Genomic DNA, 25,070 nt, shown 5'->3' with positions numbered 1-25,070 from the left:
TAAGAATAAATAGAGTTAAAGCTTGTTATAATTAGAACTACTGGCAGCAGTCAAAATTGTTCGTATAACTAACACATAAACACAACTTTAAGGCTGAAACAAAAGCAAAAAAATAAATAACAAGATTAGATAGATGCTAACATGGGAGTAAATGGCTTCCCACACTATTTAAAGCAGTAGCAAAATAACATTTTAAGGTTAATTTAGTTTAATTTTGCAACACTTAGGCAATTCACTACATGAATAAATAATCATAAGAAGCTGAAATGGTAAGATATTATCTGATCAAAAATCTTCATTCGCTTCAAAAATATATAAATAAGAAATAATAGTCAACATGTTCAAAGTGCAAAAAAACGGGCGTCTGTTTTAGAGCACTTGAAACACATCAACTGTTATTTTCTATTTGCATGGAAGACATTTACGCGCTATAGCGCGTAAAATACGCAAAAAATTGAAATCGGACGCAAAAAAATGATCGCTACGCGTCCCGCGGGACGAGTAAATTTGTGAAGAAAGTTTATAAATTTCCCGACTTTTTAATCTTTGATATCGAAACATTTTAATAAAATCGAATAATTGGGACGCAAAAAATAAATCGGTATGCATCCTCGGTATAAAAAAAAAAAACCCTGTCTCCAGAGTTAGACCAACACATGTTAGACACACAGGTGGGAAACCAGTTCTATGACTCAAAATGTTGACCATTATAGCAGGAAACATCCTACAAGACTTTCCCCCCAAACTTCTTTTCTCTGCTGAAAACAGTGACGTCATCGGAACTGAGGGACGCAGGTGTTATTGAATGGGGGGGAAATGACCGTACCGGATTTAAGTGACCTCGAATGAGCAAGTAGAAAGAAAGAGGTTGAAGGGGTGGGAAAAATTGAAGGGGTTTATTTTCAAAATATCATAGTACACACGTAAAAGATTAGGGTTGATTGGTTATTTAATACCTACGTCATGCAATCACATTTTTAGTGGCCCCTTACCCTTTATTTTCGAAGGAGGTACTTACGCACCGTTATATTAAGCTATATGTTACTTTTAGTTCAGTTAGAGTCAAACATTTTTAATGACCTGACCTACGCATCCAAACTTTTAATTTTGTTTTATAATTAATACATGTGCAATAATTAAACGATGCCTAAAGTACGTAACTTTAATATTAGGTGGAAAACTGAATTTAATTGGTTAGTCTACGAAAATGATAAAATGTTTTGTGATATATGCCGCAAGGCACGAATAAAAAATGCATTCACCACTGGCTGTGAGAATTTTCAACGTAGCGCACTAGTCCGGCATATTGACACATCGGGAAAAGACTCTTCTGCTCATCATTTACGTGCTCTTAATATATTAGAACAGCAACGGTCTTTTAAAGTGTCATCTGAAAAACAAATTGCTAATTGTGTTCAAGATTATTCACAAATGCGAACGGTCTATTGGATGGCTAAAGAAGAAATAGCAGAAGCTAAGTTCCCCGCATTAATTGAATTGCAGGTAAGTTTTTATTTTAATTATTAAAGAATTATAATTTACAAAAATTTTTATGTTTATACAAGTAATTAAATAACAGTTACGCAAGGGCCGTATTATACGGTTTGAGTCGTGACCACGTGTCAAATTTCTTTTTTAAATATTAACTTAAATGGTCATTTTAAGTATAAATTAGAAAAGTGTAATAGGATATATTTTATTTAATGCTATAAATATTAATTATTTTTGTATTTCCGCACCACAGGCCGTGATACGGAATTCAGCTTTCAATTATTCAAATAAGCGCCACTTTTTCTCTTTTAGGGTTTCCTTATAAAAAAAACAGAAAGATAGTTTTCAAAAATAATTAATTATAAAAGAACATAGTTTCACTATTTTGTCTTCTCTGTAATGCGTATTTTTATTAATTTTTGAGGTTTTTTTTGTTCGGTTTATTGATTGGGCCGGTCGTTTACAATAAATAAGAATCGAATTGTGCCATTTTGTCTTTGCTGTAATGCGTATTTGTTTTCTCCCTACGATTTCGCTATAAAACTTTGGATTTTTTTTTGTGGGATTTTTTAAAAAGGGCAAATCGTTTAGAATAATTAAATAATGGAATTGCGCCATTTTGTCCCCGCTGTAATGCGTATTTATTTTATAGCTACGATTTCTATATAAAACTTTGAGTTTTAATTTTGTGGGATTCGTTTTTACAATAATTAAATAAAGGAATTGCGCCATTTTGTCTTACACGTGATTTGTATTTTCATTCTCGCTAAAATTTCTCTATAAAAACTTTGAATTTTATTTTTGTGGGATTCATTAAAGGGGCCGATCATTTATAATACTTAAATAAGAATGGAATCTCGCCATCTTTTCTTCTCTGTAATGCGTATGATTATTCTAGCTAAGATTTCTCTATAAAAAGTTTGAATTTTAGTTTCGTGGGATTTATTGATAGGTTGATGGTTTTACCGTTTTTATCTTCGTTGTAGTGCTTATAGATTCTGTGTAGATTACATCATTTAATGATTGTTTAAATAAAATAATTGATTAAAAAAACTTATAATAGTTTTATTCCTCTAAGAAATGAATTATGTCATTTTATTTTTGTGATTAAAAAAAAGTTGTTTTTTTAAAAAAAAGTCAATAATTGGTTTGCAACTACTTATGAATTAGATTAAATTTTAATAAATTGACTACAATGAATAAGAAATTTAAAGTTAATTATTTTTTTGTACACTGCAAAATATATAATTCAATTTTAGAATTGTAATTTTTTTATTAATAGAATTTTTTTTTTCACTTACACTTAAAAATTTTTTTTATTATTTTGTTTGTTTTATATTTATTACGACACATGTTTGGATAAAATAATTTTAAAACCCCCCTTTTTTTTAAATATTCATATATATTTTTTTTATTTCAGAAAATGAATGGGGTGAATTTTCAGACTAGTACTTACCAATCTAAACAGTCTATCTCTGATATGACATCAGCATCCGCCCAAGCTATTGAGGAACTTTTGATACAGAAATTTAAACCATCATCTTTTTTCGGAATTATTTGTGATGAGTCGTGTGACGTTTCAAATTTTAAAAAACTTATTGTGTATTTAACTTACATAGATGAAGATGGGTATGGTAAAACCGCGTTTGTGGACATATTAAACATAAATGATGGAAAGGCTGATACAATTGTCAATTCTTTAAAATCTACAATGGAAAAATTAAACATTGATTTAAATAAAATTGTTGGTCTTGGCACTGATGGTGCAGCAGTAATGACTGGCTGTAAAGGAGGTGTTGGTGTGCGATTAAAGATTGCTGGTGCAACGCATTTGCTGCAAATTCACTGTTCTGCTCACAGGGTTTCTTTGGCCTTGTCACAAGCAGCGAAAAATATTAAACAGACTAAAGACCTGGAGAATACTTTGCAGCAACTTTACCATTTTTTCGATGATAGTCCTGTCAGAGAATCTGTGCTACGTCAAATTTTTCAAATAAATGAAATATCGGAAATAAAATTGAAAGAACCCAAAAATGTTCGATGGCTGAGCTTGTATGAAGCGGTGAGCGCTGTAATACAGTGCTTTGGGTCCATTGTAGAGGCACTTGAGCATATCGCCGAAAAAAAGAACGGTTTAAACTCTGTAAAAGCAAAAGGTTTGTTGTCAAAAATAAAGAATGCCAATTTCCCATTTTTACTTGCGATCATACTGGACGTTTTAGAGCCAGTAAAAAAATTAAATGTATTATATCAGCATTAAAATGTGATTTTCTCTAAGGTGAATGTAATGGTATCCAGTTGTATAAGTGTTTTAGAGAATCTTAAAGGGGGAGCATGAAAATAATTATATTGAAAATTGTACTAATGATGAAGATGATGTTGTTTATCAGAATATAAAACTTGGAAAGCAAACTTTAAATGAACATTTTAAGTCTAATTTTATATCTGAAGTTGTAGGTAATTTAAAGTTTCGTTTCCCAGTGGAGTCATTAGATGTATTAAAATCACTAGATTCGATGTTAAACCCGTTTAATTATCCAACGAATTCAGAGGAATTACTGAATTATGGGTCAGAGGATATTGATTTATTGATTAGAACATTTGGAGAATTGATTTCTGGTGATAAACTTAAAAATAACTTTCAGTATTTTAAACAGATCGTATTAAACTTTAAATCTATGAGTATGAAAGACTTTCTTAGAATCTTCATCAAACAGTATAGTGATGAATTTCCAGAATTTTCTAAATTAGCAAAGATAGCCTCAGTATTGCCAATTTCATCAGCTGATGCTGAGAGAGGCTTTTCAGCCATGAAAAGAATAAAGACATGTGCTCGAAATAGGATATCTGAAGGAAAACTGAAAACATTAATGATGATTACACTTGAAGGGCCAGATATGTCAAATTCCCAAGATGTAATTATAAGAGCACATAAGATATTTCAGTCTTGTAAAATACGTAGAGGGGGAAGCAGTGTAAATAAGTAGAGAGGGAAGCACACTAATAAAAATATTTTACATAAATTTAGATTTTGTTTTATTTTATTTTTCTATTATATTTCAATATTAGCATATTACAGCATTATAATTGTTATAATTCATGTACTAATAATCTATTAAGTATTTTTCAGAAAGATTACATTTGTTTAAAAATTTATGTAAAGGACCCATTTTTTTTCAAAAGGACCCAGTTTTTTAAAAGTCATGGGTCCCAGGGACCCGGGATTTTGAAAGCCTAGTGTCTTCCCTGATTTGTATACTTTTGAAGAAAATGAAATTTTTTAATCAGGTGCATGATTATAAGGTATTTTATATATATTTAAAATGCTTGTATATAGTGGTGGATAGAATCAATATTAATCAAATTTAATAAATCAATAATAAAATTATATAAAATTTACCACCACTCTAAACATGCAAAAAAATAAATAAATAAATAAAAATTCTCCAGATAATTTGAAGTTGGCAGGTATGAGATTGTGAAAACAAGAATAAATAAATTTATTACATGGAAGGTAAAGTACAATAAATAAATAAATAAAAGGAATGACACACTTGCTTTTTTCTTCTTTATATTTATCTTCGTAATATTTCAAAGATAACTATAAGATGAATTGGTAGCTCATAATGGAAAATATTACTGACCAATTGCAATTGCTAAAGGTGAAATACTGATATCTTAATTTTGAAAAAAAAAAAATTTTATTTTGACAGTGCAATTTTTCATAATAAATGATAAATCAATTTTTAGCTAAAAAATATTTTTGAAAATTGATAAAACTTTCGTATAATTTTATACATAAAATAAATACAGGGTATCTGCTACATTTTAGATTTTCAAATTCATGACTTTTCATGATTTTCCATGACTAATTCCAAGAATTTTTCATGACTGAACGAAGTTACTACTTTCTCCCACAAAAACGCAACAATAAATTTAAAAAAGCATTATAATAACGTTAATTGAAATGATAGGTATAACCAAAACTGTTATACTCTGCATCTTCATATTTATAGATTTTAAATTTAAAAAACAGAGTAAAGAAAGAGTTGAAATAATAAAATAACTTAAAAAAATACAAAACAAATAATTATTTTTCCTTTTTTTCTGTAGAATTATATTCTAAAGATACTTTTCTTGTTCATCAGAAAGGAAAGAAATACTCCTGATTTTTCTGTTCTCATTTAGGAATTAAAAAAATTCGCCAATGGCTGGTTTGCTTCAACTGGAATTTTAAATTGATAAAATTAAAAAAAAAAAAAAAATTATAAATTTCAGAAGTTTAAAAGATAATTCGCTCTAGATATGCTGTTTTTTCTTTCATTTTTTGAAAGAACACCATAATTTTTAAAGAAGATGATAAAATCATTTTATATTCTAATAAAATATGACTGAGGGATGATTTTGTTAGGAATATAATATCTTATTCTGATAAATATCTGATCGTAATTTTGTAAGTGTTTCACCACATTTAAATTTTTTTCCTTGAACAACAGTTATTTGTTTAAAAAAGAAAAATTATTTATTTAAGGATAGAAATACTCTTAAATCGAGTTGATAACTAAGATTACTGGAACTGTTTCTATGTGCTTCAAAATATGAAATTCTTAATAAGTTACTTTATAAAAATTATAGATATATTTACCACTTGAATTTTTCAGTTTATATTTGCCTGAATTCCCTTTAGAACTTATTTCTCTTTCTACAATTATTTTATCTCCATATTTTTCAGGTTTGTAAGCATAGGGTCCGCAGTTTTTTAATGTAACAGATACATGTGCTGTGCTACAGAAAACAAAAAAGATCAAAACAAAAGATCAATAAGTTATAATTCAACACGCTATTACATAATCAAGCATCATTTTAGTACATGCAACTTTGGTCATCAATTTTAAAATACAACAGAAGTCTATAAAAGTCTGTGAACAATGTAGTTTTCCTATTACAGGGTTGCCACTCAAATCTGGAAAAAAAATTCGCTGTGTTTTCCCTGTACATGTTATACACAATATATTAAGAGGAAACAACAATTACTGTGCTCTTGTGTGAGCTATATTGGGCTAACTATATTTATTAGTTTCAATTGCTGGAAAAACAGCTGAACATACTTAAATAATGCTATGGTAAATGAAATAGTTTAGTATAGTTGAAATATCATCTCGCTTTGAGTGGTCACCATTTTTTAAAAGACCAAAATAAAAAAACAAAATTCCCTGTATTTTCCCAATTTGTAAAGAAAAAAAATCAAAATTCCCTGTATTTTCCCAATTTAAGAAAAAAAAAATCAAAATTCCCTGTATTTTCCCTGTTATTTTAGGTGATTTTTAAATTGCCTGTATTTTCCAGGTTTTCCCTGTGGAGTGGCAACCCTGTATTACTAATAACATAATCAGTTTAACAAAATTCCCCAAGAATGTTTATTATTAGATATTATTTTGAAAGACGAGATGGAAGATCAATCACCAGCTATTGTTTGAACGTGCATGACTTAAATAATTCAACTAAAGTAACATTTTAAAGAGAAAAAAATTACTCTATCTAAATTAAGCAAGATCATTTTTAGTATTTACTTTTATAATACTTAATTCCCATTTTTGTTAACTAAAGCATTCCCGGTTTCCTTAACCAAGCAATAAATCGGAAAATATTTCGCTTATAAAAATGAAATTATCTCACAATTTAAAAATCACCATATATAATGTTAAATTTCTAAGAAATAGAATACTTTACCCAGACAATGCAATGTATATTAGTTTGATGCAACGTCTGGTTGATTTAAATGGGCACACACCTACTCTTTTGTCTGTTGAGATTTAATGCATTAGTTGCAGTTTTTTCGTTACTAAGTACCCTTTATGTAATTGTGCATCATTTCTATACCATCAATAATTAATTTTGTTTAAACACGCATTAATAGCAGCAGATTAACTTGGTAAATAATATTTCCTAGCAATAGGTGGTATGCATTTATAAAAGGCTGACAAGATATGAATTTTGATGCACAAAAACTTTGGTGGGATTGCATACACTTCGAAATCAATAATAGGACTATCATTTGATTTTGCTGAGTCTACTATTATACATAGTTTAAATCAAATTTCTTTTTTAAATGCCTTTGTAAGTTAAAAAATAACAACTTATATTATTTCTTTTGATATAATATCAGCATACGTAAGGTGGATTCAAATTTCATTATAATAGGAAATTTTTTTACTTTGAAATGGTTCTAACATCAAAATTTGCACTTGTCAAAATCGTTAAAGTTTTATTAAAAATACAGAGATTTATGCATATTGCTACAGATTGCGAATAGCATAACAAATGACTTCCCAAAAATCAAATAGATTTGATGCTAACTAAAGTTTTCATTTAAAAATTATCACACTACAATGGATTTATCTCAATATGGAATTAAACTGTTATAAACATTGACATTATTTAAAAAAAATTACTTATTTTTGTGTCTAAACAATAATACACATTAAGAATAAAATATAATTCTGAATTAAAAAAAAACAAACTTAATGTATTATTTTCCAGTCAAGTGCTTACTTTTTACCAATCTTTACAAAATCGTGAATATTACTATATCTTCCAGTGACGCTAGATTTTCCACCAAGCGCTAAAATAATTCCTATCATAACAGCACTTTTTCCACCTTAAAAAATTAGAACATAAGGATTATTGAAATAAATTATTGTCCAGTACAAGTCTAACTATCCAAAATTCAACTAACAGAAAGGCTCAAGTAACCAGAATTTTCGGAAATAAATAAAAAAAAATCATTTGGAAAACTAGAAAATCTACTGTAAAATTGTTGTGATTTCAACCGACGTTACCTTCTGTCATCACTACGAGTCAACGACGACAGCCTGTAGCTTCTGAATAACGGCGCTGCCTTACCTTTCCAGAAAGTATATACAGTCAAACCCCGCTATAGTGAACCTTCAACGGATCGAAATTTCGGTTCACTATAACCGAGAGTTCACTATATCCGTTATTTTTCCTGAATTTCTGTTATTCCGCTTTTTAAACCTGTCTAACCTGCCATTCGAGCACATAAAAGTAGTTTCTATAGATGGTTTTAAAAATCGGTGTATGTATTTATTTTGAAGTACAAATTTCAAAATTCTTACAAAGAAAATGGGGGGGGGGGAATCAGTCGAAGACAGAAAAAAGTTCATTATATCCAACTTCCTCACTTTTTTGGTTCACTATATCCACTAAAAATAATATTATACGAGTACAGCAAGGCACGGGACCGAGCATTTTGTTCACTATATCCGGGAGTTCACTATAAGCCGTGTTCACTATAGCGGGGTTTGACTGTATACACACTCCTAATAGATGTTCTTCGCTAACCTTGTTACGTGCTTATAATCACAGTAATTGAATAATTGCTCACTCTACCTTAAATTTCACTAAAATATAAATAGTCAGGGAATGATAACCTATTAAAGACTGTACAAGTTCAAATATAAAGTTGCTTTAAAGCCAGTTTGGAAGAAAACAAGAATTTTTTTTTTGTTTTTCCCTTTTTCGCTACAAGGAAGAGAGAAGGATGAATGGTAAAAAAAGAGAAAATATGAGGCAGATAATGTTAAACAGCCTATAGGAAAATAATAATTATAAGGATTGTGTTTTAGTGAGTACCATTTAATTTTTCAATTTCTACTATTAGTTCACACTCTCTCTATATATATTTATATATCTTGATTACATTTTCAATCATAAATAAAATACTTTTTATTCATCCACACAAGTTCCAATACATTTTTTTAAACTTGTAGTGGATGAAACTTGATACTAATACAGTTTTTGTCTCAAATATTAATTCATTAATTAAATATACCGTCATTCTTGTGCAGCAGGGGCTACTTTGTGCAAATTCGAATTTGGCATTTTTCAAGTGCTGCTATTCAGTATTATGTTTATTTCATGTTAAAAATGTGTGGAATTTGAAGATAGAAGTCTCTTCTATTACTACAAAAAATTTTTCGAATTTTAAAACAATCTCAGAGTGTGTTTTGTTCATCCAACGTCAACAACTTTCCGAGGATGTCGGATGTCGAAAAGTGTGTGTGGAAACTTTAGCTGTGAAATGTAAAGACGTTGATAAAACAATTGTCGTAAGTGCAAAATTTCTTATTTATATATTAATAAACAATTATATCATGTTAGCGTTAAAAACATTTGAAAATTAATAACAAATAAACGGAAAATGAAAAAAAAATGAACTTTGGGGCTACTTTGTGCAAAGTTTCATTCGCTTTTTTTTTCCGACAGAAAAATGGTCAGACGTTATAAACGCTGACCATATATAAATAGACTGACCAAATATAAAAGACGTCAGACGCTGAAACGAGAAACTACCGTGATTACACTTTAGAAAAGCTGCAACAACATTTGCAAGCAGTTGCTGGTGGTATGTCGATTGCAGAAGCTTCTCGGAAGTGCAAACTCCACAGAAATGCTATCTCGAATAAAATTCACAAGAAACGTGCTGGTAAACTATTATTTTTCTTCTACAAAGAGTTTTCTAATGAATTAATCAAACGATTTAACACATAAAAATATATTTTATAGGACATCAGGTGATTTTGACAGAAACTGAAGAGCAAGTTCTGACATGTTCATTCAAGCATGCTATGTTCAAATGTATCAATATTATAAATATTAATGAATATGTAATAATTATTATTTTTGAAATATCATCCATTTCAATGTTAAAAAAAGTATATGGTTTCCTTTTGTTTAAACTCAAATGCTTTGAAATAAATATTCTTTTTAAGAAAAAATTCTTCAAAAAAATGGTTTTTTAACGCTGAAAATTATTTTCAAACTAATATCCTTACATACAAACTTTTGTCTTTAAAAATGTCAACAATTAACTTTTTTAACAATTTTATATCAATATTTTACTAAAAACATGATTATTAAACTGAATTCCTATCGCTGCACAAAGTAGCCCCATTTGGGGGCTACTTTGTGCAAGGTATGTTTTGACTTATTATCCGTAAATATTACATTCAAATAATGCCAATATTGATCAAATTCACTCGTCTGAATCCAGTTATGAATCTAATATCGATAAATTTTACTAAAGTTAGAATTAACATAGTTTTTTTACATGTCAAAGTTCAAAAACTGCAAAATCCTGCACAAAGTAGCCCCGAATGACGGTAATTAATAAATTTTAGTTTTATATGAGAGAAAAAATTTCTTTTACGTAAGATATTTAGCAGAATATAAATTTAGGAATAAATACTGTCAGTGGTGATGTGTGTAGATCAATGGTAAAAATATTCTTTTTTTATTCTGGGTTCTAGTCTCAGTCAATGATGGAACAAAATGAAAAATGTGAATAAATTAGTAAGAGAGATGGAAAGTGTGCATGTGTAAGAGAGAAGGATTTTGCTTCACAAACGGACAATGCAAAAAGAAAATACAACAATACGCAAGCGACAATTAAAGAAAAACCAAAATTGCCAAGAAAAGCTTGCAAACGAAAAAAATTTTAAACTTTATATAAACAAGTAACTAAGACTCTTATAAGATGATTAAAGAAAAACAAGAATTGCCAAGAAAAGCTTGCAAATGAAAAAAATTTTAAATTTTATTTAAACAAGTAACTAAGACTCTTATAAGATGATTAAAGAAAAACAAAAATTGCCAAGAAAAGCTTGCAAATGAAAAAAATTTAAAACGTTATTTAAGCTAGTAACTAAAAAAAATTTTTTTGGTGACCTAAGTAGCAATTGACATCACTTTTTTTTTTATATTACTTGCTTTTAATTAAATTCATTATCAAACAATCCCTGATCTCTTATAAGAACAACAATGAGTATTAAGTAGATTCAAATGCAAACTCTTCCTTCTTGCATTTCCTTTCACTTAGCAATCTCAGTTTTTTTCTTACAAACTTTAATAATTTTTGTTTTGTGTAATTTAGGAAACTATTTTCAGCATTAAAGCTCCGTTTTACCAATTATTAACAGTTTATTTTCGTTTTTCTTTGCATTTAAAAATCCATTTTTCAAAATATTTGTCAGTTCCTTATTTATTTTTAATGTATACTTATCATGGATAACTATTGAAAATTTATTTTTTACATTTATTCTTGTTCTAAAAGCAGAAATTTTGATAATTGCCCTAGTTTTTGTCAGCACTTTGATTGAAGCACTGCATTCACCCAATAAGTACAGGGTATCTGCTACATTTTAGATTTTCAACCCATGACTTTTCATGACTAATTCCTAGAATTTTCCATGACTTAACGAAGCTACTATTTTCTTCGACAAAAACAACAACAAATTCAAAAACGCATTATAATAACATTAATTGAAACGATATATATAACCAAAACTGTTATACTCCGCATCTTCACATTTATAAAAACAGAGTAAATAAAGAGTTGAAGCACTGAAATAGTTGGAAAAAATACAAAAGCAAACATTTTTTTTCTTTTCTTCCACGTAATTATATTCTGAAGATACTTTTATTACTCATCCGAAAGGAAAGAATTACTCATTTTTCTGTTTTCATTCTGGAATAAAAAAATTTTGCCACTGACTGGCTTGCTTCAGCAAGAATTTTAAATTGATAAAATAAAAAAAATAAATAATAATAAAAATTCTGAAATAACAGAAGTTTAAAAGATAATTCGCTCTAGAAATGATTTTTTTTCTTTCATTTTTCGAAAGAACACCATAAATTTTAAAGAACATGAAATTCCATTTTAAAAATTTAATTTTTCAGAGATCTAAATCCATAACTTTCCAAGATTTTTCTTAAAAAATAAATAGTTAAATTTATGACTTTCCAGGTGCGCAAATTAAAGAAAACTGAGATTTTTAATGACAAATCAAAAAAAAAATAAAAAATTTAAAACTATATTTTAATTTTTTGCTTTACTCGTATTTCTTCCACATTGCAAATTAAGCTTAACTATTTCGATCTATTATAAACATTATTTATTTTCAAATAGCTATCAGTCTTTCTGTTATTTCTCTTTCAAATTGTTAAGAACAACTATAATAGTTTATATTCTCATTCATTATCATTATTAAGATTTTTGATAAGCAGTGATTCAAATCACCTTAAAGTTTATTCCTTTGCGTTTTTGCGTGTGCTGAGAATTCGGCTGTTAAGTAATAAAAACAGATAGTATTTAAATATGTTTTTTTCTGTTATTTTGTTGCATTTCTTCCCATCTAGCAAGTTCAAACTTTTTTTTATTAATAATTACTGTGGATAATGATTATAATTTCTTCTTTAATTTTCTTATAAGCATAAATTCCATTTTAAATTTTTTTTTTTTTACAATTGTGACAATATTTTCCAGAAAACAGGGAAATATTAAAAATCAAGATTTTTGACGCTCGGAATTTGCTGATCCCCACTCATTTGGGATAATCGAACATTCTGTATTATTAAGAGAATATAACAATAAATAGGTACTTGGGATTGGATTTTATATATCTCTTTGTATTTTTTATTTTACTTTAGAGTCGACGCTATATGCTTATCAAGTATCAGACATTTAAATTAGTAAACAGTTTTTTATCGAATAATTATGCAGTGGAGAAAAGGTTTGAATAGAAATTTTTTTAAAAATAAATTTATTTTATGACGCAATTTAATTTTTGATTTTACCTTCAACATATTTAGCCTCAAGTCAAAATCACACAAAAACTGCATTGCTCTGCACTATTGTAATAAAATTAAAGAAGGAAATGGACTTTTTGATGTAGAAAAGCCACCAACTTGAAGCTTAAAGCTTGGACAAATGGTTAACAAAAAATAAAAACAATAAGTTATAAATTACAAATGCCTCAAATCCGCATAATCAGAAAACAGAACATGAACTCCTTTAGTAAAAGTTAAAATTTTTTGATTGCAATTTTTGTTTACTATTTTATTTTCAATTAATTACAAATTCATGAGCATAGGTTGGGTTCCAATGAGCAGTGTTCTCCCTAAGCACGATTAATAATTATTTTATCCTTAGAAGGAAGGGCCACACAGCCTGCTCTTTGATCCCTTCAAATGCGCTCTCTTTGTCCTTTTTATACCAGTAAGTCGCCATCTCTTAAAAACATTGCCTTTTTATTCATATTCTATTTTGAAAAAAATTAATTCACAGTTTAAATAATTACACACTAGAAAATTTTTTCTGTGTTTACAGGTTTAATTCTTATTACTATAACAAATATTTACTTCGTTCGGATTATTCTCAACTTGTTAAATTTTTGTAGGTACCTCTCTTTTCGGGAAGGATATTAATAAATTTTCAGTGATTTTAAAATTATTTTATAAATAAATTCCTTTTTTTAAAAAATATACTCTTAAATATTCCTTTTCTCAGAATTTTTAGTCTAAATCGTTTATCAATTAATTATGATTCTTTTTTTGAAAATTTGTGCACAGAGATTTAGCATGAGTTTATAAACTACAAATTTTTTGTGTTTTTTGATAATGAGAGAGAATTTTGTTTTGAAATATGCACATGAAATAGTATAACATGGTAATTAAAAAATTGTTGAGAATAAATTCAGTTATTACATAATAATACACATTTTAATAAATTTTTATGGTGTTAAGTGAGCGTCCTTTTAAAATTTAAAGTGCCTTTTTTCAGAGGTAGCGCCTTGCCCTTTTTTTATTCCAAGCGAGAAAAATGAGTCACATGTAATTACTTGATTTGCTTACATTCTTACACACTATTCATCATACAGTTTGACAAACTATAAAAACACCAGTGAATACATTTCGATTCAAACAAAATTTTTGGATATGAACTAGCATACTAAACTACATGATATAATATTTTTCGAAAATAGTTAGTACTTACTCCCATTTTGTCCAACAATGAAGTTGACATGTGGATCAAAATCAAGTTGCAAATGATCATGGCACATAAAATTTTTCAGAGTGACTGATAAAATGATGCCAAGCTAGAAAATGATTTTAAAAAAATTTTTTTTTTGGATACTGGTACAAATAGAATGCATAAAAAATAGAAAGCTTCAAAGATCAATAAATAATTGGAAATGTTCTCCTACAATGGATTAACAGTCCTTTAAGAGGATTTTTATTTGAATACAATAAATGCAAACAATATTTTTTCAAAAAAAAAAAATAATAATAATAATAATTTCTCCAAACTTATTGAATAATGAATATAACTGATAAATATAATTGATTAATATATTAAAAATTTACATTAAAAAAAATCTAACTATACAAAAAACAAACAAAATAACTTCTTAATAAGAAGCGAGTACAAAGTAATTAATGGTTGATTTAAATTTAACTTGGTAATTTTGGCAGCATCTGCATTTGTCCCATTTAACAAGTTACAGTTTTGAGGTTAGCATTAGACTTTCAAAACAAATTTTTAACTAATCTTTACAAATTTTTCATTATAAACACTATTTTTGACATATTGGATTTTTGGATTGATATTTCATTGAAAATTTATTTCATTCTGCTATAATTGTATGATGATTTTATTTCATTTATGAGGTAAAAACTCAAAAATATTTGAAATTAGGTTGACTTGAATTGAATTAGGTTTTTGTTTGTTCGTTGAATTAGGTTTTGTTTTTAAGTCTAAATTATGTATTTATTTGATAATTATTTTCAAAAGTTGTGAATTCTGAATTGACGTTTGCTTAATATCCAAATATGAGACAATTTAGAAAATATAAATTCAAAACGAATGCCTAGAAGACCATAATTATTTTCTTCATCCTTTAAGTGATAAATTTTATTTTTAGTCATTTGAAAACTTATTGGCAGGAGTTTTAAAATGAGTAGTGGTAATCTGGTAGGTCTGATGAGGAGCACTTTCAGTTGTCTATCCTCTCTATTTTTTTTGAAGTGCTTTATAGGCTTAAAAAACAAATGTCCATGATAAAGTAATCTAAATGGACTCTGCTTCCTCTTTCAGAGATTCTAATAATAACTTCCTATTCATTAATATATCAAAAAGCTATTTGAATATTGACTTTTATCAAAAAAATGTTAAACACTAGATTAATTATTACAAAACTATATCTTTAATTTACTTAAAATTATTACATAAGGTTTTCAAAATTGCAAGACATCAGTTTTCAATTAAATCAATACCAATTGCCTAAAACATAAAATGAATTATAGGAATTTGCTTGGAAACTGGTGTTTTCTACCTGAATCTCGATCATTCACATTGATTATATGGTTGTAAAGTTGGTTACAAGGTAGGGCACGATATTATATAAACAAAGCAAATTTACATCAAACTTTTGCAAGATTAAAATTTTAATTACACCCAAAAATACATTTGTATAAAAAAAAATACTTACACCACCTTGAGAAGTTTCAGGTTTTAACTTTTTACTTTTTTCAACAACATTGTCAGACGCTCTCTTCATATTTCTAAAACTTTAAAAAAAAAACATTTGTGAGAATAAAAATGTGTACAGAAAGAAAAATGTATTAATTAGATATTAGAATTTTTTTGTATTACTAATGAGGAAAGTAGACACTTTGAGTATCAAGTATCCGTTGAATTGAATTTTTATATACTTTAGGTTGGGATTAAAAACACAAGGCAGATTACTGAATGACTGGTGCTCAAGTTGGCTGCAAATTTTTTCATTTTAACTCCCAAATATTTTATTGCACCCGTGTGGATTTTAAAAGTAGACTGCAGAATAACTACCCTAAATGCTTTAAAATGAATCGCAATTTATTTGAATTTATTTTTTAACATTCTGGATATTAGTGTAATTTTTGAATCGTGTGATAATGAATAGCAATTTGTATACAGAATTATACATAATACATATCACAGTGTGGCTCGTAAATTTTTATTTGTAAGTCACCTACATAGGAATCGCGATTCGTTAATCCTTACAGTTCAAAATTGTTAAGTGTGACATTTGTAAATCACGTTCTTGAAAACCAAATCGTTTAAATGCTAACGATTTCTGATTCGTAATTTATGTAATTCTTGTTCCTCCCGTGATATGTTCCAAAATGAGGTTGGAAAGGATTATAAGGGAAAATTAAGAAAAAAATATAGGAAAAAATGGAACATATAGGGAAAAAATGACATCCGGTGGCTGAGCGGTAGCGCTTCACGCTGTTGTGCCACAGGTCCATGGTTCGATCCTCGGGCAAGGTTGACGCAGCCTTTCATCCCTTCAGAGGGTCGATAAATGAGTACCAAGCATGCTTGGGAACTAAACACTGGGGGTTCTGCGTTCGGCTGACCACCTGACCGGAACATCTGCTAATGCACCACAGAGCCCAAGGTCAAGAAAACTGAGATGGGCACAGTAGGCCTTGGCCCTCATGGGCTGTCGCGCAGCTGAGTTTAGTTAGGGAAAAAATAGGAAATATAGCAATTTTTCCAGATTAAATAAGAAATATAGGAGTGCTGCGAGGCCTGTATGATGGGGCAATTTTTAAGAGCCTTTCTATTAAACACCATTCCTTTTTCTTGAAATAAGGATTCTAGAAAACTAAGATTTTCAGCTGTAAATATTTTCTTCCTCCAGAATTCAGATCAATTTTTATTCTTTCCGTTCGTTTTTGAATGTTTTGTATGTATCTCTTTATTTATATGATCATTTTCATGATAGAGCAGCATTTTAAAACCGTTTCTGACAAATTATGTTTTCTTGTTCTTTTTTAATGTTGTATGAATATTTTTATTTTTATAAAACATTCTTTTTAGCATTTAAGCTTAGTTTTAAAAGATTAAGATTCTTCCTCCCTACTTCTCTTTCTATCAACTTTAAATTTATTATTTAAAAAAAAAAATTCAAATGCGCTGGTTCAAAATACTTGCGCAGAATGTTTAAATGTAGATAGTAGATATAAATAAATCTGCTTTGTAACAGGCTATTTAAACAGGTTTTTTTTTTCATGTTTAATAAGCTAAACTGGAGTTAAATGAATTTATCACTTAATTGCAATATCAAATGAAGTCATAAAGTTCCTCAACAATTTTTAATATCGTCTGACCTTGCCAATCATTTTACCAACCAGTATTTGTCTCCATATCACTGTCAAACAAATTTAATCGTCAATCTGAAATTTCAAAAACTTTCTAAGCGGCTAGTGCATTTAAATTTTATTTGAAGCTTTAGTTGTGATTGATGTGGAAGTTCCAATTATTTCCTATGTGGTGCACACAGGGTTTCCGCTACGATAGCTTTTTTCGCAAAATGCGAAACGACCCCTCAAAAATGCTAAAATTCAACAAAGCATTTTCGCATTTTTGCTAAAGGATTTTACTAAATTCCATTAAAAAAAAAGCTTCCGCGAAAAACCATGACGCTAACATCCATGAAAAAAACTTGATCAAACAAGAAGGAGAAAAAATCTAAATATCTTTCGCAAGAACCATGACGCTAGCGTTCACGAAAAAAACGTGATCAAACGAGATGAAGCATAGCGATCAACAAAAATGGCTAGAATATATGATATATATATTTGTTAATGATTAATATTTAGGGCCCTGAAAGTGCATTTAACTTTCAAGAAGCATTTGTAAAATGGGCAAACATGAAAGAAAGGAAGATTGTTAATTATAAACCAAAATGTTTTGATAAATAATAAATGTGTTTTTTTTTTGTTATAGGTATTCTTTTTGATATTCTTGTACATTAAGCTATTCTTTGTCAGATAACTTACAGTACTTGTTTGATATAAAGTAATTTTATGAGCCTAATGGCATTTTAGCATTTTGCTAAAACTTTTTTTCAGATTTTAGCTTTTTTGCTAATGAATTTTTAGACTCAGCTTAAACCCTGGGTGCACATAAAGTTTATAGCCATAGCCAATCGAAACTTCGAAGGTTTTTGACGCAAATTAACAATAACTCTCGTTTGCTTTAATAATAATTTCTTTTTCATTTAATTTTTATACCATTTTATCAACTAGTTATTTGATTTGATAGAAGGTTACTTTAGAGTTGCTTTTGTTTTTTTAAATTATCTTCCATTCTTTTAATTTTCTTCTTTTTATATTTCAAACAGATATTTGGTTGAGAAAACAAAATGTTAATTTTTTTGTTGTTGTCATGCCACATACATAAATATATCTTAATTGTTGTTTTCTTGCATTCATTGTTCATAGTTCAATTTTATTTATTTGTTGTGCTTAAAATTTGCCTAAATAACTTATTAATCATTTAAAAGAAATGCCTAATGATTTCTTTTTAGTACTCGGCAAAATCATAATTCTTTACATTGTAATTTAGATTTCTTCTAAGCCAAAAGGCCAATTTCAGACATTCATGCATTTAACAAATCAATGCAATAAAATAAATAAAAATATTCCTTTCCAGCTAATTTAAGATACACCGAAAAGTTCTCATAAATTAATTTATATATCCTTATAACAAATGGCACTAACTTTAAGTTGCATTTTACTGAATGAAAGTTATCTAGAAAAAGTAAATTTGAAAGCTTGAATATGTTCGTATGTCTAAATGAAATGATCAAAACCAAGCTATTATTTTCAAATTATTTATCCACACTTGAAATACTATGAAATACTTTCACAACTTAACTGCCCTTTTCTAGTTCACAAAACTGCAATTAGTCCAATATGAGAAAATTTCCGTGTTTCTATTGCATTGAACGAATTTTAAACTTGCAATTCAATTTTTTTAAAAAACCTTTAAAAGTTTGCCTAGGCGCGGCTACGAGTTATATCCATTTGAGTTTGTCCCCCTCTGTAAAAGATTTTTTTTAAAGTCTTTTGTGGGCCGTTTCCCGATTGTAGGGAGACAGACTTGACGATTATTCTGCTGCAAATCACGATACATAAATCTTTCTCTACAATCACGTAATGATTGCAGCACTGATAGTTTTCCGTATTTTTAAATCGTAAAGTATTTTACATTGGTAGAAAATATGTAGTGCAAAGAGCACAACTAAAATTAGTTATTATTAATCCCACGTACCATAAGCGTTAAGTACAGAAGGAAGATTCATTCCGCTGTTAATGTCACACTAGGCCCACAAGGAAAAAAATTATTTCGAATACCAAATTACTCATTGAGAAAAGACACTTTACAGATACACATTGAAAAAATAATCGAAAAAATTAACTAGCACACCACTAAAAGAGAATGTCGATACACATGACAAAATATTTTACTTTGTTAAAGACAATGATTTCAGGCTTAAAAGCTAAAAAGAAAATTTCTTCAATCTAAAACATCAAAAACATAATAATAGTAGAAAATATGAAGCATTACATTACATTTGTTCAACGACTCAACGAATATAATATGTCTCAGATTCGACCATTTCGCTTCAACTTTTAAGTTTGAGTATTGAGTAAAGTAAAGTGCGGCGTGCTCTCTGCTTTCGCTTATAGCACTGCGTTTCAATAGGTAAGGCTTAATTTAGCCTATCAAGATTTATTTGAGCTCTGAGGCTCTTCTTCAAATACAACATGCTACCACGGAATCCCTAGATCTGCCTTTTAAGTTTGTTTACAATGTTGTTAACAAGCATTATGATGGATTGATAGATCATGTATGAAGTTACAGTTAAATATTTAGAAGGGATAGCAGCGGTGGCAGAGAGAGATGGATATAATTAGTTTAAACTGTAAATCTCCATCTAGTGGACTATATGGTAGGAAAAAAATCTTTAATTTAACATTTTTTTTCATCGTTGTAGGGTCGCGGTATTGGTCCTCGTTAAACTGTTCTATCGTAAAGTGCTCGACTTCGCGTGCAGGTCGTCGGGCTACCGAAGCGGGGGTGCCATCCCCTCTGCAGAGGATCAAAATTGTGATGACATGTCTTCGGATCATCCTCAGGAATGTTTCCCAGACCGTCGCCAATGGCCCATTGTGCAGCTCCAGTGCGACGTAAATGAACAACAACAACAACAACATTGCTGCAGGTTCTTATTTCTCTACACTGAATTACGAAGAATTTCTTAAAATTGCAACCATAGTTTCGGAGGAAAAAAAATGTTAACGGCGCATTTCAATGGTTCCGAATCAATTTATTGCAATAAGTGCAGCGAATATTCGTCGTGCGATTCATAGCACACAATTTGCCACATGGCAATTCGTCACTGGTACAATTCATCGTGAGCACTTTTGATCATGGGTACAACTCGCCGCAACTACAATTCATCGTGGGACTTGGGCACAATTCATGGAAGCGACAATGTGCGTGAGGGCAATTTCTTACATTTTGATGCATTTCAATTTTGATGAAATACACCTAAAACGGTAATCATAGCAATAAAAAGGGTGTTTCTTTAGAAAAATTTGTAATATAATTATGGAATTTTTTTGGCAGAGAGCTTTGTTCTGTCGTTATAAATTGTACCTGAAAACTCTCCTTTCTTATATACGCTTCTCCTTCTTAGAGGGAAATGGGGGTGATTTAAAGACGGGAAATTGATTAATTTTCCAAACAAGCTAGTGAGGCCTTGTTTTCGATGTATTTTATCTCGCTAAATTGAATCAAGCAAATTTCGAGAGGACATGGTATAATTTAAAAGCTACATGCGTCTTATATACAAAAAGTATAAGTTATATTTGTACCTTGTTACGCATCTGCACAAGTGAGAAGCTGTATCCTTTGAAACTTTTGAAATATTAGTCCCTTTGATTAGTACTTATTTTCATTCGATTAAGAGAGAATTGTTAAACAAATGTCAAAGACGCGTATGTATGATACCATTCACAAAAAATTATATTCTTTGCACTGTGAAGCAATTATAAAAAAATAATCCACATATTGTATGCCTCCTATGCGATGAAATACAGTTCGTACAGAGCCTAGGGGTCCAGCAGTGGACTCATCGTAAAGACTCGATTCCCAGTGGAACACCGAAGTCAAGCATCACTGACTGCTGTTAGTAAGCGGGTGGGTGATCACTTTGATCAGCCAGCGTAGGGACCGAGATTGCGCGGTATCGGTTCTCGTTAAATAATTCTATTGTAAAGTGCATGACTTCGCGAGCAGGTCGTCGGACTACCAAAGCAGGAGAGCCATCCCCTCTGTAGGGGATCAGAATTGCGATGGCATGTCTTCGGATCATCCTCAGGGATGTTTCCCAGACAGTCGCCAATAGCCCATTGTGTAGCTCTAGTTCGACGTAAATAGCGTACGTACCTACCTACCTAAGCCTAGGCGTGTCATCAAATTAACGAGATCATCTTGGGAAAGATTACTCCACTCCGCACAAATGTAGGAGGTGGTTGATGGGCTGCAACCCGTCGGCCATTCATGACTCACAAACGCTCTATTTAATTCGAGTCCGGTGAGAATGCGAGCCATTACATATGGATGATGTTCTCACATTGAAGGCATTCGTTTATGATGTTAGCTCGGTGAGCATGGGCGTTGTCATCCATAAACACAAAATTTGTGCCCATGACAACCCCCTAAGCAAACGTTCATGTTGTTCCAGAATGATGTCCCGATAAATTTGGCCTGCGATTCCGATTTGAGCATGCAGATGTGTTCAGAGCTCAGTATAATTCCACTCCAAATGAGCAATCCAACACCGTCGCAACGGTGTCGTTCAATCATACTGTTTTGGTGGTAATGGGTATCTGGTGTTCTCCGTATGAAAGTCCATCGTGAATCAGACTGCTTCTAAACTTACATTCGTCAGAAAACTTCACATAAGCACACTGTGATGATGTCCATATTACATATTATATTCTTCAGGCTAATCACTGGTGACAGTCAGTTGTCCTGAGCGGAACACTTTTCAGACCTGTGAGTATAGAGTCCAATATTTCCTAAACGTCTGTGCACGGTAAATTTAGAAATTATAGTAACCGTGACTATAGATAGCTAACAAGTTACAAGACAGGCTGGATACAGTGCTTCGCCTCTGCTTCTTTTGACATTTGCTGCCGAATACCAGTTTTCATTTGGCGTTGTAACTCGGGGGTACTGTAATGTGTACTGACATTTCCATTATCTTTGATTCGTTAAGCCTAGAAATTATATTTTGGAAAATTTCAAGTACCTCGGCTACTTCCATTTGAAATTGCTCACATTCCAGGTGGCCGATAATACTACCACTTAAAAATAACTCACATGCGTTTTCTCTGTCATAACTATTCATGACAATGAATGGCTTATAATACGCTTGTGAAAATTTTTTACTTCTTTGCCATCATTCCTGACATGTCCCTCGCTTACCCTCTTGTCATTGCGAAGAACTGTCGGCGTCATTTGGTGGGTCCCTACAATTAGTATATTATTCTTGAAGATGTGTGTTATAATTCTACGGGAGAGAAATTTTTACTTACTTTACATTAGAGTTCAATTTCCGTGTTATTCTGAATTATCCGTAATTAATGTACATCAGTGTATTTAATTTGAGACAGTTCAAATATTACAATACGATCTGAAGAGTTTTGGGACCTGATATGTTATTTACAAGGAGGTGGTGAGGTATGTGCAATGGCTGCTAAGATACTAAAATCCTCTTACTTTCATTTTTTTAAATGCAAAAAGAGAAAAAAAATTGGAAAAATATTAACTTGGAGAGTTTCATATTTGTAATTAAAGATAAAATTTGGGGAAAGAAAAAGTCTGAAAGAAATTTTTTTTAAATAAGTGTTAGAGGCCAAAACTTTGAACTACCGAAGGAAAACACAAAATACGAGTATTCCTGCAGAATTCTGAACAAAATTTTACAAAATAAATTAAAAAGTTAACGTTAGTTATATGGAAAAGTATATTACTTATTCAATTTATTTCTAAAACTAGATTTCTATCGTAAAAGTAAGAGCAAAAAACAAGGAGATGGTGTTGGAAATTTCTTACGTATTAGTAGAAAGTTAACTTTATCAAAGTTGGTTTCAATTCCTTTTCAGAAAGGTTGAATCCTAAAATATTGATTGATGATAGACCGAAAATACATTGAGAAAAGTTCATGCAAAAACCATATTCATTTAGTGTAACAAATAAAGCTTTTAAATGTTTGAAGTGTTCAGATAGATCTTTTGATGCTATAAGAATATCGTCCACAAAAGCAAGCCATGAGTGACTTCATCAATAACCGTTTGAAAAGTAGTTCTAGAATTGCGTCCTCAAACTCTCATATGGGTCGAATGTGATGCATATTGAGGACTAGTGAACGTCTCTAGGATTTATGGGAATCTGATTACATGCTTTAGGAAGGTCGATTTGATTAAATATCTTAGGGCTATGTAAATTTGTATTAAAATCAGCGATGCAAGGAATTAGTTATTTGTCTTTAACAGTTTGTGCATTCAAAGTGCGGCAATCAACAACTGGTCTCTATTTTAACTATCCTTTTTTGGGTACCATATGAAGCATGGTTGCTACTAGATGGTCTTATATGTCCTAACTGTATCAGCGTTTCGTTTTTCTCATAACAACAGTGGTACTAGCAAAGTTTTGAATCTCGATGTCGAGCATTGAAATGAGATCTATTACGAGGATTATTGCAGTCTCTTTGAAAAAATGATCTAGTTTGAAACGAAAGGCTATTGATCTTTTTATTTATTTTCTAAATTTTGCAAAATATTCTGTCTTCCCTAACCCGAAACAGGAAAAGTTTCAACTGGAGATGGGGTAACTTCCTATACTATATCCGAAATTTCAATAGCTTTGTCGAGGGTTATATCTGAAACCGCTGCTAATATTGATTGGATGGATGACGGCAATTGCTGTAGAAACAACTCCGGCATAAGTTCATTTGGAATGTTAAGCGATTGAGAACAGCGTTTCATAGATCGTCATAAATCAGAAGACATTCTAGAACTTAATTCTTCACCCGACAAAAGTTGTCGAATCTCTTATTGGGAAGAATCCAGAACACTTTTATAAGCTCTTCTTTTAGTATTTTGTATGGGTGAGTTGCATCAGGTTTCGGAAGAATATCGCGAGTCAAGGAAGCTACAACGGGAGGAAGAATCGAAACTAGATAATTATATTTTGTTACAAATTCCGTAATTGTTTTAGGCTTTACTGAAGCTAATGTGCTTTCTCACTAAACAAACCATAAAGCAGGGTCTGATCTGTTGTAAACAGGAATTTGAACAGTTGAAACTTCGGTCACTGTGCAAAGTCTCCAAAAACGAATAACTAAATATTTGTTTCGTTAACGTTTCGTAAATAAAAGTTTTATTTTAATTTCATTATAATATAGATTTAAATGAAATTGAAATAAATTTCAAATTTCTAATTAAAATTTCGTGTAACATTAATCTATAAAATAAAATATCCATTTGAAAATAAAATAAAATAAAAATGACTGAATTAATATTTTCAACTGTTCAAAATACATTATGTGACAATATAATTACTTTCATAACAATACAGTTATCTAAATCTTCTTAAGCGTAAAAAAAATTTGATTAAATAAATAATGATCCAGAAGCACTTATCTGTATTTTAGGTCCAGTCATAAGTAGATTCTTTTCAATATGCACAGTGTAGAATAATTCTTTTTATGAGAAAATTTTCCATTGTTTTTGGAATTCATGCTTGTTTAGTTTCGATGATTCTGATCTGTTTTATGCGTGTAAAGTTTGGGGTCACTATTACGGATAAT

At 30.0% G+C, this 25,070-nt stretch overlaps 2 protein-coding genes across 9 annotated transcripts in view; one reads left to right on the top strand and one right to left on the bottom strand.

Annotated features, from left to right (window-relative positions):
• The window catches only part of LOC122273047 (structural maintenance of chromosomes protein 6), a 102,135-nt gene that overhangs the window by 72,515 nt on the left and 4,550 nt on the right, over positions 1-25,070 (bottom strand). Inside the window, exons 1-6 of one of the 8 annotated variants that reach the window (XM_087150113.1) lie at positions 19,981-20,040; positions 19,759-19,815; positions 15,840-15,918; positions 14,345-14,447; positions 8,044-8,149; positions 6,137-6,276 (exon numbers count right to left, since the gene is read on the bottom strand). In XM_087150113.1, the coding sequence (XP_087006239.1) occupies positions 6,137-6,276; positions 8,044-8,149; positions 14,345-14,447; positions 15,840-15,908 (418 nt within the window). In that variant the 5' untranslated portion in view covers positions 15,909-15,918; positions 19,759-19,815; positions 19,981-20,040. Of the gene's footprint in view, positions 1-6,136; positions 6,277-8,043; positions 8,150-14,344; positions 14,448-15,839; positions 15,919-19,456; positions 19,898-19,980; positions 20,041-25,070 lie in introns of those variants that run through there. The other 7 variants (XM_087150110.1, XM_087150115.1, XM_087150111.1 and 4 more) reach the window with 7 other exon arrangements.
• LOC147806061 (uncharacterized protein C17orf113-like) lies at positions 1,216-4,478 on the top strand. Its single transcript, XM_087149364.1, has 3 exons — positions 1,216-1,503; positions 2,912-3,451; positions 4,149-4,478. The coding sequence occupies exons 1-3, from the start codon at positions 1,216-1,218 to the stop codon at positions 4,476-4,478; spliced, it is 1,158 nt and encodes a 385-aa protein (XP_087005490.1).

The sequence above is a fragment of the Parasteatoda tepidariorum genome, chromosome 8, assembly GCF_982258835.1.
Source record: "Parasteatoda tepidariorum strain Cologne lab strain chromosome 8, Ptep-v5.0, whole genome shotgun sequence".
In the NCBI taxonomy this organism is placed as follows: Eukaryota; Metazoa; Arthropoda; class Arachnida; order Araneae; family Theridiidae; genus Parasteatoda; species Parasteatoda tepidariorum.
The sequence above is the reverse complement of the archived record's forward strand: the minus strand, read 5'-3'. Positions and strand labels throughout refer to the sequence as shown.

Coding starts and splice junctions, on each gene's coding strand:
- LOC147806061 (XM_087149364.1), top strand. CDS start 1,216: ATGTTTTGTGATATATGCCGCAAGGCACGAATAAAAAATGCATTCACC. Junction 1,504..2,911: donor CCGCATTAATTGAATTGCAG/GTAAGTTTTTAT, acceptor TTTTTATTTCAG/AAAATGAATGGGGTGAATTT. Junction 3,452..4,148: donor ATTTTTTCGATGATAGTCCT/GTCAGAGAATCT, acceptor TATTTTAAACAG/ATCGTATTAAACTTTAAATC.